Here is an 18,686-nt window from a genome sequence, read left to right as displayed (position 1 = left end):
GATATAGAACAGGGAGATAGATATTGGATATAGAACGGGGAGATAGATATTGGATATAGAACAGGGAGATAGATATTGGATATAGAACGGGGAGATAGATATTAGATATAGAACAGGGAGATAGATATTTGATATAGAACAGGGAGATAGATATTGGATATAGAACAGGGAGATAGATATTGGATATAGAACGGGGAGATAGATATTGGATATAGAACAGGGAGATAGATATTTGATATAGAACAGGGAGATAGATATTGGATATAGAACAGGGAGATAGATATTAGATATAGAACAGGGAGATAGATATTTGATATAAAACAGGGAGATAGATATTAGATATAGAACAGGGAGATAGATATTTGATATAGAACAGGGAGATAGATATTGGATATAGAACAGGGAGATAGATATTGGATATAGAACAGGGAGATAGATATTGGATATAGAACAGGGAGATAGATATTGGATATAGAACAGGGAGATAGATATTGGATATAGAACAGGGAGATAGATATTGGATATAGAACAGGGAGATAGATATTGGATATAGAACAGGGAGATAGATATTGGATATAGAACAGGGAGATAGATATTGGATATAGAACAGGGAGATAGATATTGGATATAGAACAGGGAGATAGATATTGGATATAGAACGGGGAGATAGATATTGGATATAGAACAGGGAGATAGATATCGGAGACGGGAACCCAATGACTTATTAACGTGAACTAAGTTCTACTTGTGTCTGTACTCTCCATCCAGACCTGCTGAACTACCACATCCTGAAGAACATGCAGTGTGCAGAGTCCATCACATCTGGTACTCCCCTGGAGACCCTACAGGGGACTGTGCTAGAGGTGGGTTGTGATGGGAGTGACATGACCCTCAACGGGAAGGCCATCATCCAGAAGAAAGATCAGCTGGGGACCAACGGAGTCGTCCACTACATCAACGAGCTCCTCATCCCAGACTCAGGTAATTCAAACCAGAGCAATAGATAGCCGTCTGCATATGACTTGGAGTCAAACTATTGGACCTCTAACAAGCTCCTCATCTCAGACAGGTATTGAAAACCAGAGTCTAAAATTGAGAGTTGCGTCAACGCCAAATTTAAACCTCTAATCTAAACCAATGAATACTTGCTTTCTTTTGTGAGATTATTAGTAGTGATGAGTCACGTCTGAAAAGGTCTCTGACTGTCATAGGAGTTGAAAGTTGAAAGTCTGTCTGGAATGCTACTGCACTGAATATGAAGTGGATTCAACTCGATGGTTCATGTTGAGACAAGACCTCCACGCTACTTGTGAAGAGTCTCTCTGTTCAATGAGAAATGTTCATTTATGTACTGATCTCTTTTTAAGCTAAGACTTTGTTGGAGCTGGCCCAGGGATCCGCCGTTACCACAGCGACCAAGCTGTTTGTTGATGCTGGTCTTGGCTCCCACCTTTCTGGCTCAGAGGCTCTGACCATCCTGACCCCTCAGAATGAAGCTTTCAAAGGTAACATCGATCGATGGCGCTCTCTCTCTCTCTGCATCTCTCCCCATCTCATCTGTCTCTGTCCCTCTTTCTCTCTTTCTCTCTCCCTCTCTCTCTCTCCATCTCTCCCCATCTCATCTGTCTCTTTCTCTCTCTCTCTCTCTCTCTCTCTCTCTCTCTCTCTCTCTCTCTCTCTCTCTCTCTCTCTCTCTCTGTCTCTGTATCCCTCCACTCCTTCTCCCCAAACTCTCTCTGAGACTCTCTCTCTCTGGCCCATTTCATTCTCTCTCTCTCTCTCTGTATCCCTCTATCTCTCTCTCTGTCTCTCTCTCTCTCCTGAAGAAGCTGTTGAAGAACTCTCTCTCTCTCTCTCTCTCTCTCTCTCTCTCTCTCTCTCTCTCTCTCTCTCTCTCTCTCTCTCTCTCTCCCTCTCTCAGCTCTCTCTCTCTCTGTATCCCTCCCTCTACCCTCATTCTGTGTGTCCCTCCCTCCCTCCCCCTCTCTCTCTCTCTCTCTCTCTCTGTATCCCTCCCTCTGCCCTCTCTCTGTGCTAACAAACAGCAGTGACTTGAGACCATGATTCTTGGCCCATTTCATTGAATCAATCTGATAATTTCTGTATCTATTGTTCACAGAGGGTGTGACAATGACTGGTGACCTGAAGAAGCTGTTGAAGAACCACATCCTGAAGGAGCAGCTGTCTTCCGGGTCACTGTACTACGGGCAAGAGCTAGAGACTCTGGGAGGAATCAAACTCCGAGTGTTCGTCTACCGTAACGTAAGTAACCCCGTAGGACCAACAGCTGGCATCAGATGGTATAAAAGAGGTGCAGATGCAGATTGTGCAGATTGACCAATTGAGCTGAATTAAGAGAGTGAACACAGTTGTTCTTCTGCAAAAAGACAACTCATTACAGAGATTAGCCTCTTCCTAAGGGTTAACTCATTATGTAGATTAGCCTCTTCCTAAGGGTTAACTCATTATGTAGATTAGCCTCTTCCTAAGGGTTAACTCATTATGTAGATTAGCCTCTTCCTAAGGGTTAACTCATTACAGAGATTACCCTCTTCCTAAGGGTTAACTCATTATGTAGATTACCCTCTTCCTAAGGGTTAACTCATTATGTAGATTAGCCTCTTCCTAAGGGTTAACTCATTATGTAGATTAGCCTCTTCCTAAGGGTTAACTCATTACAGAGATTACCCTCTTCCTAAAGGTTAACTCATTATGTAGATTACCCTCTTCCTAAGGGTTAACTCATTATGTAGATTAGCCTCTTCCTAAGGGTTAACTCATTATGTAGATTACCCTCTTCCTAAGGGTTAACTCATTACAGAGATTACCCTCTTCCTAAGGGTTAACTCATTATGTAGATTAGCCTCTTCCTAAGGGTTAACTCATTACAGAGATTAGCCTCTTCCTAAGGGTTAATTCATTATGTAGATTAGCCTCTTCCTAAGGGTTAATTCATTATGTAGATTAGCCTCTTCCTAAGGGTTAACTCATTATGTAGATTAGCCTCTTCCTAAGGGTTAACTCATTATGTAGATTACCCTCTTCCTAAGGGTTAACTCATTACAGAGATTACCCTCTTCCTAAGGGTTAACTCATTACAGAGATTACCCTCTTCCTAAGGGTTAACTCATTATGTAGATTAGCCTCTTCCTAAGGGTTAACTCATTATGTAGATTAGCCTCATCCTAAGGGTTAACTCATTATGTAGATTACCCTCTTCCTAAGGGTTAACTCATTATGTAGATTACCCTCTTCCTAAGGGTTAACTCATTATGTAGATTAGCCTCTTCCTAAGGGTTAACTCATTATGTAGATTACCCTCTTCCTAAAGGTTAACTCATTATGTAGATTACCCTCTTCATAAGGGTTAACTCATTATGTAGATTACCCTCTTCCTAAGGGTTAACTCATTATGTAGATTACCCTCTTCCTAAGGGTTAACTCATTACAGAGATTAGCCTCTTCCTAAGGGTTAACTCATTATGTAGATTACCCTCTTCCTAAAGGTTAACTCATTATGTAGATTAGCCTCTTCCTAAGGGTTAACTCAGTACAGAGATTACCCTCTTCCTAAAGGTTAACTCATTATGTAGATTAGCCTCTTCCTAAGGGTTAACTCATTATGTAGATTACCCTCTTCCTAAGGGTTAACTCATTACAGAGATTACCCTCTTCCTAAGGGTTAACTCATTATGTAGATTAGCCTCTTCCTAAGGGTTAACTCATTACAGAGATTAGCCTCTTCCTAAGGGTTAATTCATTATGTAGATTAGCCTCTTCCTAAGGGTTAATTCATTATGTAGATTAGCCTCTTCCTAAGGGTTAACTCATTATGTAGATTAGCCTCTTCCTAAGGGTTAACTCATTACAGAGATTACCCTCTTCCTAAGGGTTAACTCAGTACAGAGATTACCCTCTTCCTAAGGGTTAACTCATTACAGAGATTACCCTCTTCCTAAGGGTTAACTCATTATGTAGATTAGCCTCTTCCTAAGGGTTAACTCATTATGTAGATTAGCCTCATCCTAAGGGTTAACTCATTATGTAGATTACCCTCTTCCTAAGGGTTAACTCATTATGTAGATTACCCTCTTCCTAAGGGTTAACTCATTATGTAGATTAGCCTCTTCCTAAGGGTTAACTCATTATGTAGATTACCCTCTTCCTAAAGGTTAACTCATTATGTAGATTACCCTCTTCCTAAGGGTTAACTCGTTATGTAGATTACCCTCTTCCTAAGGGTTAACTCATTATGTAGATTACCCTCTTCCTAAGGGTTAACTCATTACAGAGATTAGCCTCTTCCTAAGGGTTAACTCATTATGTAGATTACCCTCTTCCTAAAGGTTAACTCATTATGTAGATTAGCCTCTTCCTAAGGGTTAACTCAGTACAGAGATTACCCTCTTCCTAAAGGTTAACTCATTATGTAGATTAGCCTCTTCCTAAGGGTTAACTCATTATGTAGATTACCCTCTTCCTAAAGGTTAACTCATTACAGAGATTAGCCTCTTCCTAAGGGTTAACTCATTATGTAGATTACCCTCTTCCTAAGGGTTAACTCAATACAGAGATTACCCTCTTCCTAAGGGTTAACTCATTATGTAGATTACCCTCTTCCTAATGGTTAACTCATTGTGTAGATTAGCCTCTTCCTAAGGGTTAACTCATTATGTAGATTACCCTCTTCCTAAGGGTTAACTCATTATGTAGATTACCCTCTTCCTAAGGGTTAACTCATTACAGAGATTAGCCTCTTACTAAGGGTTAACTCATTATGTACATTACCCTCTTCCTAAGGGTTAACTCATTATGTACATTATCCTCTTCCTAAGGGTTAACTCATTACAGAGTATACCCTCTTCCTAAGGGTTAACTCATTACAGAGATTAGCCTCTTCCTAAGGGTTAACTCATTATGTAGATTACCCTCTTCCTAAGGGTTAACTCATTACAGAGATTAGCCTCTTCCTAAGGGTTAACTCATTATGTAGATTACCCTCTTCCTAAGGGTTAACTCATTACAGAGATTAGCCTATTCCTAAGGGTTAACTCATTACAGAGATTAGCCTCTTCCTAAGGGTTAACTCATTATGTAGATTACCCTCTTCCTAATTGGTTAACTCATTACAGAGATTAGCCTCTTCCTAAGGGTTAACTCATTACAGAGATTAGCCTCTTCCTAAGGGTTAACTCATTATGTACATTAGCCTCTTCCTAAAGGTTAACTCATTATGTAGATTAGCCTCTTCCTAAGGGTTAACTCATTATGTAGATTACCCTCTTCCTAAAGGTTAACTCATTATGTAGATTACCCTCTTCCTAAGGGTTAACTCATTATGTAGATTACCCTCTTCCTAAAGGTTAACTCATTATGTAGATTAGCCTCTTCCTAAGGGTTAACTCATTATGTAGATTACCCTCTTCCTAAGGGTTAACTCATTATGTAGATTACCCTCTTCCTAAGGGTTAACTCATTACAGAGATTAGCCTCTTCCTAAGGGTTAATTCATTATGTAGATTACCCTCTTCCTAAGGGTTAACTCATTATGTAGATTAGCCTCTTCCTAAGGGTTAACTCATTATGTAGATTACCCTCTTCCTAAGGGTTAACTCAATACAGAGATTACCCTCTTCCTAAGGGTTAACTCATTATGTAGATTACCCTCTTCCTAAGGGTTAACTCATTACAGAGATTAGCCTCTTCCTAAGGGTTAACTCATTATGTAGATTACCCTCTTCCTAAAGGTTAACTCATTATGTAGATTAGCCTCTTCCTAAGGGTTAACTCATTATGTAGATTAGCCTCTTCCTAAGGATTAATTCATTATGTAGATTACCCTCTTCCTAAGGGTTAACTCATTACAGAGATTAGCCTCTTACTAAGGGTTAACTCATTATGTACATTACCCTCTTCCTAAGGGTTAACTCATTGTGTAGATTAGCCTCTTCCTAAGGGTTAACTCATTATGTAGATTACCCTCTTCCTAAAGGTTAACTCATTATGTAGATTAGCCTCTTCCTAAGGGTTAACTCATTATGTAGATTATCCTCTTCCTAAGGGTTAACTCATTATGTAGATTACCCTCTTCCTAAGGGTTAACTCAATACAGAGATTACCCTCTTCCTAAGGGTTAACTCATTATGTAGATTACCCTCTTCCTAAGGGTTAACTCATTGTGTAGATTAGCCTCTTCCTAAGGGTTAACTCATTATGTAGATTACCCTCTTCCTAAGGGTTAACTCATTATGTAGATTACCCTCTTCCTAAGGGTTAACTCATTACAGAGATTAGCCTCTTCCTAAGGGTTAACTCAGTACAGAGATTACCCTCTTCCTAAGGGTTAACTCATTATGTACATTATCCTCTTCCTAAGGGTTAACTCAGTACAGAGATTAGCCTCTTCCTAAGGGTTAACTCATTACAGAGATTAGCCTCTTCCTAAGGGTTAACTCATTACAGAGATTACCCTCTTCCAAAAAAAAGGGTTAACTCATTACAGAGATTAGCCTCTTCCTAAGGGTTAACTGAAATTATGTAGATTACCCTCTTCCTAAGGGTTAACTCAGTAGCAGAAATTAGCCTCTTCACAATCAATGGTAGTTAACTCATTATGATATCAGTAATTATATTCTGATCTTCCAAAAGTTGATTGTTAACTCATTATGTAGTGATTACCCTCTTTAGAAATTGGCTTGTTTCTTTGTACTAGACCACCCTCTACATAGAATGTATGCACACATGACTGTTAACTCTAAATGGCATTTATTATTATTATTATTATTATCTTATTAAAAGGTTAACTAATTATGTAGATTACCCTCTTCCAAAAGGTTAACTAATTATGTAGATTACCCTCTTCCTAAGGGTTAACTCATTATGTAGATTACCCTCTTCCTAAGGGTTAACTCATTATGTAGATTACCCTCTTCCTAAGGGTTAACTCATTACAGAGATTACCCTCTTCCTAAGGGTTAACTCATTATGTAGATTACCCTCTTCCCAAGGGTTAACTAATTATGTAGATTAGCCTCTTCCTAAAGGTTAACTCATTATGTAGATTAGCCTCTTCCTAAGGGTTAACTCATTACAGAGATTAGCCTAAATACACTATTCCTAACTATATACAAAGCGTTATTGTGCTGTTTTCATATTTACAATGAACAGTTTATGGCTGGTCATCATTTTCTCCAAATGAGTGACAGAAGGAGGCAGCCTGATTGGTGGACTTTTACCCCCGAAACATGTTTTCATCCAATGACACGGGAGAGAGAGAGAGAGTCCCTCTACAACATCCTCATACTGTAGAATCGTTATCCAGAATGTTGTTTCACACCGTTTTTCACAGCTCTGCTCTGTTCTCTCCTGGGTGGCAGATGAAGGTTGTTCTGGCAGCAGCTCTCACATTTCTGCTTTGTAATGGAATTTCCAGATGACCACAAGAAGCTTTTTTCCACAGAGAGAGAGAGACCACTTGCGAGCCATCATTTCAGAGTAAAGGGCAGACAGGAAGGAATCCAAGTGTGTCCCTAATGGCACCCTATTCCCTATATAGTGCACTACTTTTGACCAGGTCCCAATGGCACCCTATTCCCTATATAGTGCACTACTTTTGACCAGGTCCCAATGGCACCCTATTCCCTATATAGTGCACTACTTTTGACCAAATATGGCTCTGGCCAAAGGTAATGTTCCCTCTTAATTTTTTGGGACACTGAGCACATTTCAAGTCTGCTGAGCGCATACTTCTGTGCAACTTCCGACACGCTTTTACTGTGAACCTTGAGGCTGTACCTACTTTAAGTTACAGTTTTAACAGTGGTCAAGTAGGCTAATGTGGCTATTTGATTATAATGTAGGCCTATCAGAGTGACCTACCATCAAAAACAATGGAGGAAATGCATCCCATAACATTTTAACATGGAATTAGCTGTTCTGTCATAGCAGCAAATGTGTGGTGTTCAATGTAGGTCTACATCCCATCAGACTTTAGAAATCAACATGCAGGGCTTGACATTAACCTGTTTATTAACTTGTCCTTTAGACAAGGAGGTGACTGGAAATGTTGTTTGATGAAAGAAACCCCTTGACAACACAAAATTCATTATTATTCTCATACCATTATTAGAGAGAAACAGACACATTATGATACCCTCTGTCTATTCGCTACTAAGCTTCTACAAACCTGTCTCAAATTACAACACTGTCCCTTTAAGACATTAAAAAAAGCTCTGGCTTTTCAAAGATGTCTAGAAATGCATATATTTTGTGCTCTTGTCGGAAACAACCATTCCACCAATGTTGACTAGAAATGAACTATAACTGGGCTAATCACTCACTAACTAGCAAAGGATATGAACAAATGTGCACAGGTGGCTACATGCAGCTTTGATCTCAAAACAAGCGCTCATGCTGTAAACACAGTCCAGTTCAATGTGAACGGCACAGATCCATATATAGCAATGGATATTTGCCTATAGGCCTACTGCAGCTCTGATTGGTTATGGTGCACCGATTACAGGCCTGAGTCGTGCCTGTCAATGCAATAGAATCATACTCTAATGTGCTCTACCTACAATAAAATCTCTTGCACAGTCAGTTTTGCATACTAACTCTTGCATAGTTCATTTTCTTTCGATATGTTACATTGAAAGTGGGTAGTACTGCGTTCAATCGATCACAATTCCCACGGTAGAGTGAAACGTTGATAGTGTTAACTAAAGGGGACAAGTAGAAAGTTGAGTAGAGTTCCATCTTGCTGCATGCCCGTGTTCAGCTTAGAGGGAACACTGGTCCAACCCACTGCCCTATATAAATAATAGGATGCTATTTGGGATGTTGTCATGGTGACGGGTAAAACAAACAAACATCTCTCTCGCTCTCTGTCTCTCACTCTCTCTGTCTCTCTCTCTGTCTCTCTCTCGCTCTCTGTCTCTCACTCTGTCTCTCTCTCTCTCTCTCTCTCTCTGTCTCTCTCTCTCTGTCTCTCTCAAAATAACAGAGCCTGTGCATAGAGAACTCCTGTATCGTTGCCCACGACAAGATCGGCCGTTTCGGTAGCATGTTCACAGTCGACAAGGTCCTGACTCCCCCAATGGGCACCATCATGGATGTCCTGAAGGCTGATAACCGATTCAGGTGAGAGTCAATGAATCAGTGAATGATTCAATGAAAATGATTACCAAGTTTGTCCTCAATAATATCTTGAGGCAATATAATTCAATTTCATAAGAGCAAGAACAGACATGTAAGCATATGAGCAAAAAAAGATAGTAGCTTCTGCCTAAGTACCACAGCTTACGTTCTGTAGCTAGATATCCTGAGAAGTCCCTCCAAGAGTCTAATGTTTTATCCAGAACTGAAAGGCACCATGTTGATTCATTTCCACCCATATTCAGAGATATGTTCTGTTTACTCTGTATCTTTTCACTACCAGCGATCTGTTCTGTTCTGCCACATGATTCAACTCATACATGTTCGGTACATTTGGCACATCAGAAACCACAACTCGTCGATGCTTTTTAAACTTTCCTATTAGTCAACTGTTTAAGTTCTGTTTCTTCCTCTGACTATTTTTTTATATATATTTTTTTAAAACTGTGTGTGTTGGGAATCAGTCAGTTGTCAAGTCTTCTGTCTTCCTCTTGAGGAGGGTCTTTCTAAGTGTGCTTTCCCTTCTGTGCCAGTCTGTTGGTCGGTGCCATCCAGACGGCTGGCTTGACAGAGCTGATGAACCAGGCCGGTCCCCATACCGTGTTCGCTCCCACCAACGATGCCTTCAGCGCCTTGCCAAAGGCTGACCTCAACAAACTCATGGGTAAGGACAGCCCTGGCTCCAGACATTCTAGTGTTTCTCAAACAGAGCTAGTCTCAAACAAGAACAAAGGGTTGAGGTCTGGAAATGTAAGACGAGGATAAATATAACAGATACCTCTCTGCCATATGTGGTGTATGCCATATGTAGTGTATGCCATATGTAGTGTATGCCATATGTAGTGTATGCCATATGTAGTGTATGCCATATGTAGTGTATGCCATATGTAGTGTATGCCATATGTAGTGTATGCCATATGTAGTGTATGCCATATGTAGTGTATGCCATATGTAGTGTATGCCATATGTAGTGTATGCCATATGTAGTGTATGCCATATGTAGTATATGCCATATGTAGTATATGCCATATGTAGTGTATGCCATATGTAGTGTATGCCATATGTAGTGTATGCCATATGTAGTGTATGCCATATGTAGTATATGCCATATGTAGTGTATGCCATATGTAGTAGTATGCCATATGTAGTGTATGCCATATGTAGTGTATGCCATATGTATGCCATATGTAGTGTATGCCATATGTAGTGTATGCCATATGTAGTATATGCCATATGTAGTGTATGCCATATGTAGTGTATGCCATATGTAGTGTATGCCATATGTAGTGTATGCCATATGTAGTGTATGCCATATGTAGTGTATGCCATATGTAGTGTATGCCATATGTAGTGTATTTGGGTGTCTGGCATCCTGCCTTAACCAAACTGTGAACAGGTTTCACGACTGGCTTTGCAAAACAAATCACATTAAAATAAAAATCAGTGGCACCTAAGGACAACCTGATTTGGCCCACAGTGAGAATATGTTCGGTTAGACAGACAGAACTATTGGAATGAACCTAATAACCTATCTACACCCAGGAAATGATGACACGATGGAATGCATCTTGGATGCTGCCACACTTATGAACGCCAAACAGCTGTGGTTAACTGGAGCCAGTTGTTCAGTTACAGTATGACCTACCTACAGTATACTGGAGCTACAGTTACACTCGTTTTGGGTATATCAAATCATTTATAAAAACAAATAAACAGTGCTGTTTGTTAATGATTGCCCTAACCATTTCGCAACAACTGTTTAGATGAGCAGGACACGTTTATACAAATAACATCAGCATCATGTTGACTAACTTCATGTTCAATGACTTGGCCACAGCAATAAGAATGTAGCTGTAATGCTAAAGTATATGCCAAGTACCTTAACTCATCAGTTCCTTGTTGTATCTTGCACAACCGATTACTTTTAACTTATTAATCAATGTTCATTCTTCAGTGTTTTAGTTTTCCTATTTCCTCTGTTTGTAAACGTCTAGACCATAGAGATGCAACATGGTCCGGTAGGTGTTCTAATATCAGCTTGTTGTCTAGGCAACCCCAAGGAGCTGGCCAGTGTTTTGAAGTACCACATGGCTAAGGAGATTCTGGTCAGTGGAGGAGTGGGCTCCCATACCAGACTGAAGCCTCTGCAGGGAGACAAGCTGGAGCTGAACATGGTACAGTAGGCCCTTATGACTGTTTATCCTGGAACACAAGATCCTAGAACAATTTGATCCTAGAACAATAGGATCCTAGAACAATAGGATCCTAGAACAATTTGATCCTAGAACAATGTAATCCTAGAACACATGATCCTAGAACAATAGGATCCTAGAACAATTTGATCATAGAACAATGTAATCCTAGAACACATGATCCTAGAACAATATGATCCTAGAACAATTTGATCCTAGAACACATGATCCTAGAACACATGATCCTAGAACAATTTGATCCTAGAACACATGATCCTAGAACACATGATCCTAGAACAATATGATCCTAGAACAATTTGATCCTAGAACAATTTGATCCTAGAACACATGATCCTAGAACAATTTGATCCTAGAACACATGATCCTAGAACACATGATCCTAGAACAATTTGATCCTAGAACACATGATCCTAGAACACATGATCCTAGAACAATTTGATCCTAGAACAATTTGATCCTAGAACAATTTGATCCTAGAACACATGATCCTAGAACACATGATCCTAGAACACATGATCCTAGAACACATGATCCTAGAACACATGATTCTAGAACAATTTGATCCTAGAACAATTTGATCCTAGAACAATTTGATCCTAGAACACATGATCCTAGAACACATGATCCTAGAACAATTTGATCCTAGAACACATGATCCTAGAACACATGATCCTATAACAATTTGATCCTAGAACAATTTGATCCTAGAACACATGATCCTAGAACACATGATCCTAGAACACATGATCCTAGAACACATGATCCTAGAACAATATGATCCTAGAACAATTTGATCCTAGAACAATTTGATCCTAGAACACATGATCCTAGAACACATGATCCTAGAACAATTTGATCCTAGAACACATGATCCTAGAACACATGATCCTAGAACAATATGATCCTAGAACACATGATCCTACAACAATTTGATCCTAGAACACATGATCCTAGAACACATGATACTAGAACACATGATTCTAGAACAATTTGATCCTAGAACAATTTGATCCTAGAACAATTTGATCCTAGAACACATGATCCTAGAACACATGATCCTAGAACAATTTGATCCTAGAACACATGATCCTAGAACACATGATCCTATAACAATTTGATCCTAGAACAATTTGATCCTAGAACACATGATCCTAGAACACATGATCCTAGAACACATGATCCTAGAACACATGATCCTAGAACAATATGATCCTAGAACAATTTGATCCTAGAACAATTTGATCCTAGAACACATGATCCTAGAACACATGATCCTAGAACAATTTGATCCTAGAACACATGATCCTAGAACACATGATCCTAGAACAATATGATCCTAGAACACATGATCCTACAACAATTTGATCCTAGAACACATGATCCTAGAACACATGATCCTAGAACACATGATCCTAGAACAATTTGATCCTAGAACACATGATCCTAGAACACATGATCCTGTAACAATTTGATCCTATAACACACATTTGATATTGATACTACTAACATGTACTACCATGTAATATCAGTACTAACATGTACTACTACCATGTAATATCAGTACTACCATGTAATATCAGTACTACCATGTAATATCAGTACTACCATGTAATATCAGTACTACCATGTAATATCAGTACTGACATGTACATGTTTTTCTTTTAATTGATGATTTTGTTTTCAGTGGAGAAAAGAGGTACTTATTTTGTTGTGTACTTCTATTGCTTACATCATTGGTGTACAATGTATCGATATACATTCTTTCAACATGACTTGATTGTCTTGAACCCCTGTTATGAAAATATTAAGTTTCATCTTATATATACCCTGTATCTTTTTGTTCTTCAGAGGAACCAGACCGTGTACATCAACAAGGTCCCAGTGGTTGAAGCCGACTTGATGGCCACCAATGGAGTTGTCCACGCTGTGGGAGCCATCATAAAGCCACTGCGTAAGAGCAATCGCTTCACTGTCCATGAAGACCGAATAAACCATCTCACATTACTGTACATAACGTACTGTATTATCCTACAATTGTCATTCCAACTCTGTCTTGTTCTCTCTCTCTCTATCTCCTCCAGCTCCTAAGGTTGACAGGGAACAGGCTGATGCCCCAGTCTCTTCCATGAGAGTAAGACATTTATAGACGGTTAACTTATCACGTCTCTTTTGACTGTCTTATTAGATGATCGTTTTTGTAAATCCGCAGCTATGCGAATGTTCATTATCTTAAAAATATGTGTTTTTGTATTTGTAAATGTATATCTAAATATTGTTGTATTCCTTTCTTCACAGACGGACTCAAGAATCGGAGTAAAAAATGGTAACTACTCTCTGATCTATATCTCTCAGTGTCTTTTGTTGAACTGGTGTTAAATGTTGTCATGATCTTTGTTTTGTTTCAGATGATCTCTTCCAGAAAGTCAGGAAAAGTCTCTCCAGCAGGACGATGAGTCGCGTCCAGTAAAATAAATTTAAGAGGAGAAAAAAACAACCAGAATTGCCTACAGTACATCAACACAAAGTCACGGGTTTGTTACTTTTGTTGATGGAAAATATTTCTTATTTGGAACTCTAAAAGGGAGTCTTATCGATCTAATTTAGTCAAAGATGATCAATAATAACCCAGCATTAGATGAACACAGAGATGGGATATCTCTTAGTGGAATATGTTATATAATTGCTTTCATATACCAAAAACCAAAGATTTGAATTGAAATATAATTAACTTTGTCTGTTTTCTTTCATGTAAAAATGGTCAACCCAACAAAAAAAACCAGCAACTAGCTATAACTCCATATACTGTAGTTTCATCAGTGTTTTGAATGTTCACACGTGACTTCTGTTTTTAAATGTAAACGCAGAGCAGATTTTTTTGGTTTGAGAAATGTATACTGTATTTTGTTTTGATATGATAGATGTAGCATGTTTTGCATGTTTTGGCTGGAACGGAAAAGCTATTCGTGCACACGCAAATTAAGGTTGAAGTCATGGCCTCTTGAGATCTGATTCTCTTTCACTTTTTTTTTGTCATTAAACCGAATGAAAACAATAATGCACCCACAGTCAAGTCACATGCTTTCCATGTGTAACATACTGTAGCAATATATTTTTTGTGTGGAAACCAAAGAGCAATGGTCTCACATTTCAAAAATAAAATGTTCATTTTGTAGCCCCGGAATTTGTTTGGATTTCTGAAAACTTCTATCCATGACAACACGTCAGTGTTTCAAGATATTGGCACAGCAATTGTGTATATTATATCATATTATCTGTGTTCCAAATGGCATCCTATTCCCTTTATAGTGTACTACAAGGGCTCTGGTCAAAGGCAGTGTACTGTATAGGGAATAGGGTGCCGTTTGTTGTGTTCCAAATGGCATCCTATTCCCTTTATAGTGTACTAGGGCTCTGGTCAAGGGCTCTGGTTCCAAATGGCATCCTATTGCCAGTGTACTACAAGGGCTCTGGTCAAAGGCTGTTAGGGTGCCGTTTGTTGTGTTCCAAATGGAATAGGGCTCTGGTGCCGTTTGTTGTGTTCCAAATGGCATCCTATTCCCTTTATAGTGTACTACAAGGGCTCTGGTCAAAGGCAGTGTACTGTTAGGGAATAGGGTGCCGTTTGTTGTGTTCCAAATGGCATCCTATTCCCTTTATAGTGTACTACAAGGGCTCTGGTCAAAGGCAGTGTACTGTTAGGGAATAGGGTGCCGTTTGTTGTGTTCCAAATGGCATCCTATTCCCTTTATAGTGTACTACAAGGGCTCTGGTTAAAAGCAGTGTACTGTATAGGGTGCCGTTTGAGACGTAGCCTATCCAATGTCTGAGAACAATGTCTTCCTTCGGTTTGAATTGAACTTAACTCCTGCTGAAAACCGCCCTCGCAGATCCTTCAGTAGAACAAAGTCAACACCTCAGTGTACAGGAACTGAAAAGGGCTTTTTTTTTATCATCCATGTGATTGTGATATCAATAATACTTGAATCCAAGACCAATACTTTCAATTCACCAGTCACTAACATTGACTTCAATGTTAAGTTATAACATCTTTTTGAAGTTTATGTATTTTCTCTGGAGGGAGAAAAGGAAGAATTGTTATCTGTCAAGAAATTAGAACATAAGAACCCTTACTGTGAGTTCCAGTTTCTTGGTTGAGACTCAGGAGGGGGGCCATGTATGAGAATGTTGTAAGGTAGAGTGAGAGAGAGAGAGGGAGAGAGAGAGAGACAGATATATGTGTGCAATAGCCAGCTCCCAGTTGGCAGGCCTCCCGGCAAATGATCCGGAACAATGAATGAAACATTCCAAAGTGTTTTACACTCTGGAGCAGACACTACCAAGCTGTTGGAGCTACAGGGGGCAGAGAGACCACTGGCTAGGAGCCCTGGTCAGGAACTGAAGGCCACTGACTGGTCTGGATGCCAAGAAACAATTTAACAAGTCTAAATATTGTGAGACAAATTATGGAGGTCACGGCACTTATTAGAGTTCTGGAATTCCCACCGGATTCTGGAACTCTCTCTAATGTCAGAGTTCTGATTTGATAAGAGACTTGTTGCTCAAGGTAACAGATGGAGCAAAGAATGTCAGGAAGAGTCGTCGTTGTTACATCCTTACTATTACATCAGTAACCAAACATGTAGAGACTTAATGTTGTTGCTGGATGTCATGTAGTGTATTACATGCTACTAGTAGCCTACAGTATATTGTTTCAGCAAGACATGGTAGATTGGCACACCATTCTAAATGCAAAAGTCATGCAAGTTCAGAGGGTTTTCTAAGTCAATGTACCATTGTTTAAGTTCAATCCTCTGTTTCAGTCCTTCTTTACCTAAACTGTGCCCTTCTGGACCAAGAGGAAGTCAGCCTAGCGCCCGTTATTCCCCTGTAATATGGAACACATGTGGTACAATTACAAACACATTGGCTTTAGTACTGCTTTCACCTCATGTATTCCTCTACTGGTCCTGTTCCCGTGGCTTTAACACTTCTACGAGACACCTAGCCATAACATTATCAAGCCTGAAGACAGCTGTTACCCTTACTAGGGGAGGAAAGACAGGTAGCTTACTAAGCCTAAGAGCTTTGTTCTTCCTATATTAAAGTTGTAATTCCAACAGTGATTACTCATCTCTGACAGAGCAGGATGTTTCACCGACATCAGCGAAGAGGGTGTCTTGACCTAACATTCACCAGTTGTACCTACATACCAGTGTATAACTGGTCCAAGATCAGTTTGTGCACTATTTCCAACTCCTAAAGGTCATTTTGATGACCATTTTGATGATCATAAAAGTTGGCAAGAGAGCACAAACAGATCCTTGTTATAATAAGACCCTGTCATTCTCTCTGTATTGATAGAGGCAGATGTTTCTCACCGGAACAGAAGGCCTTCAGCCCCTGTACAAATGGTTGACCTGTGGTCCATCTGTTACCCCCCTGATACACCCCTATTAACATGACCAGGCTTGACCTACAGTGGCCCACTTATGTCAAGAGGAGAACACCCAAGATGCGGCCGGGAATTTGGGGAACAGATCGAATGGGTATTGTATCTCCTGCGTTACATGTGAGAGCTGTCAATAAAGATCACACAAACCAATTCATTTCCTTTCATCAAAGGGAGAGTATCTGTCTATGGGTGATTTGTAGAGTATGGAGCTTATAGGCTAAAAGCAGAGCCTATAGGCTAAGTAAATAGATGAAGACTTAAGAGTAAACTGTAGGCCTATTTTAAACCTTGAATGAAAGAATCAAACTTAAAGGAGTGATAAAGGAGATGAGTGAAAACAACAAGGCAAAATAGGTTTTCTGTTCATCAGGTCTTGAAATACAGTATCACCATGTCCCTTCCATCTGTTATTGACATTGCTGTTTGCTTACATTCTGATCCAGGAACGCCTTCCCTCGCAGTTCTGTTTCCGCCTGTTGAAATTCTAGACCCGTTGTAGGGGGTTGGTTTCCTCCGTCTCCCCAAGAGCATTACCCGGACTGCTTTTCCTTTTGAGGAGACAGTGGATACATGGTTCTCCCATAGGTTACTGCTGTAACATTGTTCTTGTCTTATGTCTCTCTTTATTTTATTTAACCTTTATTTAACTAGGCAAGTCAGTTTAGAACATTTTATTTTATTTACAACGACGGACGACACCGGCCAAACCCGGACGACGCTGGGCCAATTGTGCGCCGCCTTATGAGACTCCCAATCACGGCCGGTTGTGATACAGCCTGGAGTGTGGTGTTGTCTCTCAAATCAAATCTAACTTTATTTGTCACATGCAACGAATACAACATGTGTAGACCTTACCGTGAAATGCTTTACTTACAAGCTCTTAACTAACAGTGCAGAGTTAAGAAGAGTTAAGAAAATATTTACCAAATGATCGAAAGTAAAAAATAATAAAAAGTAACACAATCACATAACAATTACGATGCTATATACAGGACACACATCTCATTGTCCTGATGTGTGTTTTGTCCTTGGGGGGCTGGGAATAAAATATATATAATTATTTTTTGTATTCCCAGCCCCCCTCCCCGCAGTGAGTAAGACCTGTAAAAACAGGTTAACATTCACAAGGCCAGATGGAATACCAAGGCACAGTACTCAGAGCATGCGCTGACCTGGGATGATGGCAAGTGTCTTCACAAACATTTACAACCTATCCCTGACCCGGTATGTAATACCAACTTGTTTTAAGCAGACCGCCATAGTCCCCGTGCCCAAGAACACCAACAGCCATTTAGGCTGGTTATCGCCAGCAGTCATTTGTTCTTAACTGACTTGCCTAGTTAAATAGGTTAAATAAAGGTTAAATAAAAAATAATTAACTGTCCATTATCTGATTAAAAACATAAATTCATCTATATACTTGGTTTTTATAACTTCAATATTCCAATGTTTTTATTTTATTTATTTAACTAGAAAATTCATATTCCAACGTCTAATATACTGCTGTCTGCCTTCTCCTTCCTCCCTGTCTGCCTGCCTCCTCCTTCCTGTCTGTCGGCATGCTCCTTCCTGTCTGTCGGCATGCTCCTTCCTGTCTCTGTCGGCATGCTCCTTCCTGTCTGTCGGCATACTCCTTCCTGTCTGCCGCTGCCTGTCGGCCTGCTCCTTCCTGTCTGTCGGTCTGCTCCTTCCTGTCTGTCTTTCAGCCTCTCATCAAAAAAGGAACTTGCTACGTGTGAAGGAAGACTGCCCACTAGTGGCGGATCCTTCCAGTTGCATCTTTTTGGAGCGGCTGTAGCCACTGTCTTAATGATGAACATACGCCGATTGGACGTGTCGAATCAGACAAACCACAACCCAACAAACAC

General features: G+C 39.8%; 1 protein-coding gene across 1 annotated transcript in view; it reads left to right on the top strand.

Moving 5' to 3' along the window:
• Positions 1–14,538, top strand: part of LOC118372837 (transforming growth factor-beta-induced protein ig-h3-like) — a 28,745-nt gene extending 14,207 nt beyond the window's left edge. Inside the window, exons 8-17 of the mRNA XM_052487419.1 lie at positions 769–981; positions 1,368–1,505; positions 2,120–2,262; positions 9,002–9,138; positions 9,687–9,817; positions 11,203–11,327; positions 13,215–13,317; positions 13,448–13,497; positions 13,662–13,689; positions 13,772–14,538. Of these exons, the coding sequence (XP_052343379.1) occupies positions 769–981; positions 1,368–1,505; positions 2,120–2,262; positions 9,002–9,138; positions 9,687–9,817; positions 11,203–11,327; positions 13,215–13,317; positions 13,448–13,497; positions 13,662–13,689; positions 13,772–13,833 (1,130 nt within the window). The 3' untranslated portion in view covers positions 13,834–14,538. The remainder of the gene's footprint in view (positions 1–768; positions 982–1,367; positions 1,506–2,119; positions 2,263–9,001; positions 9,139–9,686; positions 9,818–11,202; positions 11,328–13,214; positions 13,318–13,447; positions 13,498–13,661; positions 13,690–13,771) is intronic.
• The last annotated feature ends 4,148 nt before the right edge of the window (positions 14,539–18,686 follow it).

This window comes from Oncorhynchus keta, chromosome 30 (genome assembly GCF_023373465.1).
Source record: "Oncorhynchus keta strain PuntledgeMale-10-30-2019 chromosome 30, Oket_V2, whole genome shotgun sequence".
In the NCBI taxonomy this organism is placed as follows: domain Eukaryota; kingdom Metazoa; phylum Chordata; class Actinopteri; order Salmoniformes; family Salmonidae; genus Oncorhynchus; species Oncorhynchus keta.
Note: the sequence above shows the minus strand (reverse complement) of the source record. Positions and strands in the feature narration are given on the sequence as shown.